General features: G+C 57.1%; 1 protein-coding gene across 1 annotated transcript in view; it reads left to right on the forward strand.

Moving 5' to 3' along the window:
* The window catches only part of PLOD3 (procollagen-lysine,2-oxoglutarate 5-dioxygenase 3), a 25,792-nt gene extending 16,977 nt beyond the window's left edge, over window positions 1-8,815 (forward strand). Inside the window, exons 10-19 of the mRNA XM_018572455.1 lie at window positions 1,033-1,154; window positions 1,758-1,862; window positions 2,074-2,199; window positions 2,289-2,430; window positions 4,634-4,747; window positions 4,827-4,892; window positions 4,975-5,079; window positions 5,180-5,326; window positions 7,772-7,897; window positions 8,529-8,815. Coding sequence (XP_018427957.1) covers window positions 1,033-1,154; window positions 1,758-1,862; window positions 2,074-2,199; window positions 2,289-2,430; window positions 4,634-4,747; window positions 4,827-4,892; window positions 4,975-5,079; window positions 5,180-5,326; window positions 7,772-7,897; window positions 8,529-8,684 — 1,209 coding nt within the window. The 3' untranslated portion in view covers window positions 8,685-8,815. The remainder of the gene's footprint in view (window positions 1-1,032; window positions 1,155-1,757; window positions 1,863-2,073; window positions 2,200-2,288; window positions 2,431-4,633; window positions 4,748-4,826; window positions 4,893-4,974; window positions 5,080-5,179; window positions 5,327-7,771; window positions 7,898-8,528) is intronic.

Genomic DNA, 8,815 nt, shown 5'->3' on the forward strand with positions numbered 1-8,815 from the left:
TGTGTTTTCGCCTCCTGGGGCGGAGACGTCTGTTGTATCGCCTCCTGGGGCGGAGACGTCTGTGTTATCGCCTCCTGGGGCGGAGACGTCTGTGTTATCGCCTCCTGGGGCGGAGACGTCTGTGTTATCGCCTCCTGGGGCAGAGACAGTGCTGGAGAGAAGTCTTTTCTGGGATTGGAGGAGATAGAATGTACACCATTGGAGGGCCAAATGTTTGTTGACCTCTGACCACATCTATATGAACTTGTTGGACATTACATTCTAGTAATGGTCCACCATGGCCGTTAACCTGGACCTGGTCCCCCATGGCCACCAGCCTGGACCTGGTCCCCCATGGCCACCAGCCTGGACCTGGTCCCCCATGGCCATTGACGTGGTGTTGGCCTCCTTTGTCACTATACCATCCTCCACTCTTCTGGAAGGTCTTTCCACAAGATTTTGGAGAGTGTCTGCATGTGGGGGTTTGTCCCATTTGTGAGGTCAGGTACTGGTGTTGGATCAGAAGACCGGGCTCAGAGTCCAATTCATCCAAAAGGTGTTCAGTAGGGTTCAGGTCAGGGCTCTGTGTAGGACACTCGAGTTCCTCCACCAAGCTGGTCACACCATGTCTATATGGAGCTGGCTATGTACACAGGGGACAGTCATGGTGGAACAGAAAAGGGTCTTCACCAAACTGTGACCCCAAGGCTGGAAGAGCGCAATTGTCTACAATGTCTTTGTATGATGGAGGAGGAACAGAACCCTGTACTGGAACTCCATTATTGCAGGGGGAGGGGTCACATAGTTCTGGCTGTATAGTGGGTGTGACGGTCCCCAAGCTTTTGCCTTGTTGCCTAAAATCTAAGTTGTGGGTGGAGTTGTCCTTTTTCCTAGTTGAAGCCGCGATTTCACAGTACGGGGGGGGTGGATGGGCTAATATCCAATATAGGAGCCCGCGTGCAGTATTCAGGTCACTTGACGCACCCGTCCTACGTGCTGAGGACAAGCTGCGTTTGCATTGTTTTTATACTTTTTGTTTTTTCCCCAAAATAGGAAGTTTACCACGAGAAACACATCCAGACTTTCTGGGAGAACCACAAAGACGAATTCCTGAACGTGAAGATCGTGGGTCCGGAGGAGGAGCTGAGCCAGGGCGAGGCGCGAGATATGGGCATGTATGTGTTTGGAATATAGAATGGAGGAAGAGTTCTCCGTCAGATCTAGGCTGAGATGTGATCAGTCTGCTGCAGGCAGGAGGAAGCATTCCCTCAATCTCCCCTCCCCCCAGTGATCAGTCTGCTGCAGGCAGGAGGAAGCATTCCCTCAGTCTCCCCTCCCCCCAGTGATCAGTCTGCTGCAGGCAGGAGGAAGCATTCCCTCAATCTCCTCTCCCCCCAGTGATCAGTCTGCTGCAGGCAGGAGGAAGCATTCCCTCAATCTCCCCTCCCCCCAGTGATCAGTCTGCTGCAGGCAGGAGGAAGCATTCCCTCAATCTCCCCTCCCCCCAGTGATCAGTCTGCTGCAGGCAGGAGGAAGCATTCCCTCAGTCTCCCCTCCCCCCAGTGATCAGTCTGCTGCAGGCAGGAGGAAGCATTTTCTCAGTCTCCCCTCCCCCAGTGATCAGTCTGCTGCAGGCAGGAGGAAGCATTTCCTCAGTCTCTCCTCCCCCCAGTGATCAGTCTGCTGCAGGCAGCCCAGGGATGTGTTGAAAGGTACTCTAGGCAATGATCTCTGAATTCCAATAGGCTGTATGAAATAATTGTATTCTCCCTTCACAGGGACCTCTGCCGCCAGGACGTGACCTGTGACTACTACTTCAGTGTGGACGCAGATGTGGTTCTGACCAATCCCGACACTCTGTACATGCTGATCCAGGAGAACCGGTCAGTATTGGGGCACATAATGATCTATTGTGGCTGGAATGACCCCGCACCTCCCTCCGCCTACAATCCTGTACTCACCCCCCGCACCTCCCTCCGCCTACAATCCTGTACTCACCCCCGCACCTCCCTCCGCCTACAATCCTGTACTCACCCCCGCACACCCCTCCGCCTACAATACTGTACTCACCCTCTTATTCCTCTCCTCCTGCAGCAAGGTGATTGCGCCAATGGTGTCTCGGAGCGGAAAACTGTGGTCCAACTTCTGGGGGGCTCTGAGTCCCGAGGGGTACTACGCCCGGTCCGAGGACTACGTAGACATCGTTCAGGGGAAAAGAATGTGAGTATTTAAAGCCGTGTGCAAGAGTCGGGGTGTCACCCTGCATGAGACCCGAAGAACTTCATCTGTCTTTTCTCCGTGTCTTCCAGCGGCGTGTGGAACGTCCCCTATATCGCCCACACCTATCTCATCAAGGGGGAGACTCTGCGTAAAGAGCTGGCGCAGAGAAGTGTCTTCACTTTGGCAGGATTGGACCCCGATATGTCTTTCTGTAAGAGTGTCAGGGATAAGGTAAGCGGCACGTGAAAGCCTAACTCTTGCCTTACCTATTCTTCCCCACATGTGTAGTATCAATCATCTCTGCTCTTCATCGTGTATAGGTGTGTTCTTTAGGGCACACCCCTCCACCTACACTCCTGTACCCCACACACCCCTCCACCTACAATCCTGTACCCCGCACCCCCCTCCTCCTACAATCCTGTACCCCGCACACCCCTCCGCCTACAATCCTGTACTCCCCACACCCCTCCTCCTACAATCCTGTACCCCGCACACCCCTCCGCCTACAATCCTGTACTCCCCACACCCCTCCTCCTACAATCCTGTACCCCGCACACCCCTCCGCCTACAATCCTGTACTCCCCACACCCCTCCTCCTACAATCCTGTACCCCGCACACCCCTCCGCCTACAATCCTGTACTCCCCACACCCCTCCTCCTACAATCCTGTACCCCGCACACCCCTCCGCCTACAATCCTGTACTCCCCACACCCCTCCTCCTACAATCCTGTACCCCGCACACCCCTCCGCCTACAATCCTGTACTCCCCACACCCCTCCTCCTACAATCCTGTACCCCGCACACCCCTCCGCCTACAATCCTGTACTCCCCACACCCCTCCTCCTACAATCCTGTACCCCGCACACCCCTCCGCCTACAATCCTGTACTCCCCACACCCCTCCTCCTACAATCCTGTACCCCGCACACCCCTCCGCCTACAATCCTGTACTCCCCACACCCCTCCTCCTACAATCCTGTACCCCGCACACCCCTCCGCCTACAATCCTGTACTCCCCACACCCCTCCTCCTACAATCCTGTACCCCGCACACCCCTCCGCCTACAATCCTGTACTCCCCACACCCCTCCTCCTACAATCCTGTACCCCGCACACCCCTCCGCCTACAATCCTGTACTCCCCACACCCCTCCTCCTACAATCCTGTACCCCGCACACCCCTCCGCCTACAATCCTGTACTCCCCACACCCCTCCTCCTACAATCCTGTACCCCGCACACCCCTCCGCCTACAATCCTGTACTCCCCACACCCCTCCTCCTACAATCCTGTACCCCGCACACCCCTCCGCCTACAATCCTGTACTCCCCACACCCCTCCTCCTACAATCCTGTACCCCGCACACCCCTCCGCCTACAATCCTGTACTCCCCACACCCCTCCTCCTACAATCCTGTACCCCGCACACCCCTCCGCCTACAATCCTGTACTCCCCACACCCCTCCTCCTACAATCCTGTACCCCGCACACCCCTCCGCCTACAATCCTGTACTCCCCACACCCCTCCTCCTACAATCCTGTACCCCGCACACCCCTCCGCCTACAATCCTGTACTCCCCACACCCCTCCTCCTACAATCCTGTACCCCGCACACCCCTCCGCCTACAATCCTGTACTCCCCACACCCCTCCTCCTACAATCCTGTACCCCGCACACCCCTCCGCCTACAATCCTGTACTCCCCACACCCCTCCTCCTACAATCCTGTACCCCGCACACCCCTCCGCCTACAATCCTGTACTCCCCACACCCCTCCTCCTACAATCCTGTACCCCGCACACCCCTCCGCCTACAATCCTGTACTCCCCACACCCCTCCTCCTACAATCCTGTACCCCGCACACCCCTCCGCCTACAATCCTGTACTCCCCACACCCCTCCTCCTACAATCCTGTACCCCGCACACCCCTCCGCCTACAATCCTGTACTCCCCACACCCCTCCTCCTACAATCCTGTACCCCGCACACCCCTCCACCTACAATCCTGTACCCCGCACACCCCTCCACCTACCATCCTGTACCCCGCACACCCCTCCACTTACAATCCTGGCTGGCGTCAGTCACTGCACTGCGCCTCTCGACCATTATATTGAAGGAACACAATCCCCAGCATAGATTTAAATGTTTAACCCTGCCGGCCACTGGGTGCTGCGGACCTAAGCTGTGCACTTGTTTGCTCGATTCCTCTGAGTGTATTCAAGCAACTGGTCAGATTTTTTTTTTTGGGGAAGGACGAAAATGGGGGGTGAGCAATTTTTTGGATAGAGTGCTTTAGAATCTCTAGACATAAAGAGGTGGAAATTCTCCCCATTGGGGACAGCACTAAACAAAAGGGGGGAGTTTGAACTAAATAGGGTTCCACTTTATTATTTGACTGTCTTCTGTGTGTGACCGGCCCGCTGTGTCTTTCCCCCCACAGAGCGTCTTTCTTCATATTAGCAATAGGGATGAATTTGGGCGTTTGCTGTCCACCTCGAAGTATAACACGTCCCACCTGCACAACGACTTGTGGCAGATCTTCGAGAACCCCGTGGTAAGTCTGCCCGTCCTCCATCTTGACGTGTGTGCGTCAGCCGGGGCCCCCCAGATTTAATGATATGTGTCCTTTGCAGGACTGGCGGGAGAAGTACATCCATGAGAATTACTCCAAGATCTTTGAAGAGGATTACTTTGAGCAGGTAAGGTTTCTCCAGGCCCCCGCCGCTTGACTTTATTTACACCGGCAGCCATGCCATAACACTTCCTGATCTCTGTCGGCAGCCGTGCCCGGACGTGTACTGGTTCCCCGTCTTTACAGAGGTGATGTGTGATGAGTTCGTGGAGCAGATGGAGCACTTTAACCAATGGTCGGGCGGAAAGAACGAGGTAACTATCTTTTGTATGTCCGACATTGGTCCCCTTCATCTTCCCCCTCTGTTTTCAATCATTGAACTGACCCCTCCCCTCTTATTTGTGTCTCTTCTAGGATAAGAGGCTGACCGGGGGCTACGAGAATGTGCCCACGGTGGACATCCATATGACTCAGGTGGGGTACCAGGACGAGTGGCTGAAGTTCCTGCAGGACTACATCGCCCCCGTCACAGAGAAACTCTTCCCCGGATATTACACCAAGGTGACCAAAACGTACTGCGTCTGTGATTGGACAGAGTTCAGGAGCCAGGCAGTCCAATCTAGAAGCCGGTTGGGCATTAAATTATTTTGCAGGGGTGCTCAGGGTGGGCAGGGATGTTGCACAGAGCATGCAGCACGTAGGGCAGTGGTACAGAGTCTGCAGAGATGCCATATAGCAAAGCAGGGGGTGAAGAGATCATGAGAGCGGGGGCTGTGAAATTGCAAGACAGGGGCGCGGAGTGGATAGATCAGGGGGGAGAAGGTCCCAAGAGCAAGGGGCAGGGGGAGAAGGTCCCAAGAGCAAGGGGCAGGGGGAGAAGGTCCCAAGAGCAAGGGGCAGGGGGAGAAGGTCCCAAGAGCAAGGGGCAGGGGGAGAAGGTCCCAAGAGCAAGGGGCAGGGGGAGAAGGTCCCAAGAGCAAGGGGCAGGGGGAGAAGGTCCCAAGAGCAAGGGGCAGGGGGAGAAGGTCCCAAGAGCAAGGGGCAGGGGGAGAAGGTCCCAAGAGCAAGGGGCAGGGGGAGAAGGTCCCAAGAGCAAGGGGCAGGGGGAGAAGGTCCCAAGAGCAAGGGGCAGGGGGAGAAGGTCCCAAGAGCAAGGGGCAGGGGGAGAAGGTCCCAAGAGCAAGGGGCAGGGGGAGAAGGTCCCAAGAGCAAGGGGCAGGGGGAGAAGGTCCCAAGAGCAAGGGGCAGGGGGAGAAGGTCCCAAGAGCAAGGGGCAGGGGGAGAAGGTCCCAAGAGCAAGGGGCAGGGGGAGAAGGTCCCAAGAGCAAGGGGCAGGGGGAGAAGGTCCCAAGAGCAAGGGGCAGGGGGAGAAGGTCCCAAGAGCAAGGGGCAGGGGGAGAAGGTCCCAAGAGCAAGGGGCAGGGGGAGAAGGTCCCAAGAGCAAGGGGCAGGGGGAGAAGGTCCCAAGAGCAAGGGGCAGGGGGAGAAGGTCCCAAGAGCAAGGGGCAGGGGGAGAAGGTCCCAAGAGCAAGGGGCAGGGGGAGAAGGTCCCAAGAGCAAGGGGCAGGGGGAGAAGGTCCCAAGAGCAAGGGGCAGGGGGAGAAGGTCCCAAGAGCAAGGGGCAGGGGGAGAAGGTCCCAAGAGCAAGGGGCAGGGGGAGAAGGTCCCAAGAGCAAGGGGCAGGGGGAGAAGGTCCCAAGAGCAAGGGGCAGGGGGAGAAGGTCCCAAGAGCAAGGGGCAGGGGGAGAAGGTCCCAAGAGCAAGGGGCAGGGGGAGAAGGTCCCAAGAGCAAGGGGCAGGGGGAGAAGGTCCCAAGAGCAAGGGGCAGGGGGAGAAGGTCCCAAGAGCAAGGGGCAGGGGGAGAAGGTCCCAAGAGCAAGGGGCAGGGGGAGAAGGTCCCAAGAGCAAGGGGCAGGGGGAGAAGGTCCCAAGAGCAAGGGGCAGGGGGAGAAGGTCCCAAGAGCAAGGGGCAGGGGGAGAAGGTCCCAAGAGCAAGGGGCAGGGGGAGAAGGTCCCAAGAGCAAGGGGCAGGGGGAGAAGGTCCCAAGAGCAAGGGGCAGGGGGAGAAGGTCCCAAGAGCAAGGGGCAGGGGGAGAAGGTCCCAAGAGCAAGGGGCAGGGGGAGAAGGTCCCAAGAGCAAGGGGCAGGGGGAGAAGGTCCCAAGAGCAAGGGGCAGGGGGAGAAGGTCCCAAGAGCAAGGGGCAGGGGGAGAAGGTCCCAAGAGCAAGGGGCAGGGGGAGAAGGTCCCAAGAGCAAGGGGCAGGGGGAGAAGGTCCCAAGAGCAAGGGGCAGGGGGAGAAGGTCCCAAGAGCAAGGGGCAGGGGGAGAAGGTCCCAAGAGCAAGGGGCAGGGGGAGAAGGTCCCAAGAGCAAGGGGCAGGGGGAGAAGGTCCCAAGAGCAAGGGGCAGGGGGAGAAGGTCCCAAGAGCAAGGGGCAGGGGGAGAAGGTCCCAAGAGCAAGGGGCAGGGGGAGAAGGTCCCAAGAGCAAGGGGCAGGGGGAGAAGGTCCCAAGAGCAAGGGGCAGGGGGAGAAGGTCCCAAGAGCAAGGGGCAGGGGGAGAAGGTCCCAAGAGCAAGGGGCAGGGGGAGAAGGTCCCAAGAGCAAGGGGCAGGGGGAGAAGGTCCCAAGAGCAAGGGGCAGGGGGAGAAGGTCCCAAGAGCAAGGGGCAGGGGGAGAAGGTCCCAAGAGCAAGGGGCAGGGGGAGAAGGTCCCAAGAGCAAGGGGCAGGGGGAGAAGGTCCCAAGAGCAAGGGGCAGGGGGAGAAGGTCCCAAGAGCAAGGGGCAGGGGGAGAAGGTCCCAAGAGCAAGGGGCAGGGGGAGAAGGTCCCAAGAGCAGGGTGGGGGAGAAGGTCCCGAGAGCAAGGTGGGTTGCCCTGGATAGACAAAGCACGACTTTACACCTGGACCTGGCTTGAGGATTTGTCCTGCCGCCACTCAGGATAATCCCTACACCGGTAACTTACTATATATATGTGTCGGTTTTAATGCTCCTTTTTATCTTTTTAGGCGAAAGCTTTTCTGAATTTCATCGTGCGCTATCGACCAGATGAGCAACCTTCGCTCCGCCCCCATCACGACTCTTCCACATTTACCATCAACGTCGCTCTGAACCGGAAGGGCATTGACTATGAGGTAAGGGGACCCCGGGCATTCTCACTCCCTTTCTTCTGTATCCTCGCTGCCTTTTTGACCTCTGATGAGGGTCCAGCACACCCCCTGCTGAGTCAGACCTACAGCTCTGCAATGTCTGCTGTTTGGGAAACTCGGCATGGGGGGCATGTCAGACCTCGGCCTAAACTTTCCACCTCAAAGAATAAATCTGTACTCGTGGTGGGCTAGTGTACGGTACTGGCGGGATCTGTGTGCAGGCAGAGCCTCTGATTGGCTGACTCTGTTCTGGCCTCGGAGGACAGCAGGGGAGGAGAAAGTAGTCCTACCCTGCTGGGAGTTTAGATTTTCTTTGAGGTGCCTGTATGTAAATGGTGTCACCCAGTGGAGGATGTTTTAGACCTGAAGACCCTCCAATGGGGCACCGTCCTTTTTTACTCTCGCTTATCCACGCATGATGGCCACGTTGTGCTTGTAGATTCATTGGGCCATTTTTTTTTGTTTGGCATGATTGAGAAGTTTAGTGTGGGTATTGGACAGATTGCCCTGGTTGGCCAGTGTGACCTGGTCTGTTAAAAAAAATCGGGCTGATAGGCCTGTTCTTACCAAGATCCTCAATGTTGACTTCATTATACCCTTATTTACCCCCTCACAGGGCGGTGGCTGCCGGTTTATACGCTACAACTGCCTCGTGGAATCTCCCAGGAAAGGATGGTCCTTTATCCACCCCGGCCGACTAACCCATTACCACGAGGGTCTTCCCACCACCAAAGGGACCCGCTACATTATGGTGTCGTTCGTAGACCCTTGACCCCGAAGACTTTTCCTCCCCCCCAAAAAAAACCCAGCAAGACAGAGACTCTAATCCTGACATGGTGGCTAGATTGCGCTATCATAGTCGGGTGTACCCGTTACTCTCCGATGGCTAGCCATGACTGTGGG

The sequence above is a fragment of the Nanorana parkeri genome, unplaced genomic scaffold, assembly GCF_000935625.1.
Source record: "Nanorana parkeri isolate BGI_ZX_2015 unplaced genomic scaffold, ASM93562v1 scaffold2038, whole genome shotgun sequence".
Classification (NCBI taxonomy): Eukaryota; Metazoa; Chordata; class Amphibia; order Anura; family Dicroglossidae; genus Nanorana; species Nanorana parkeri.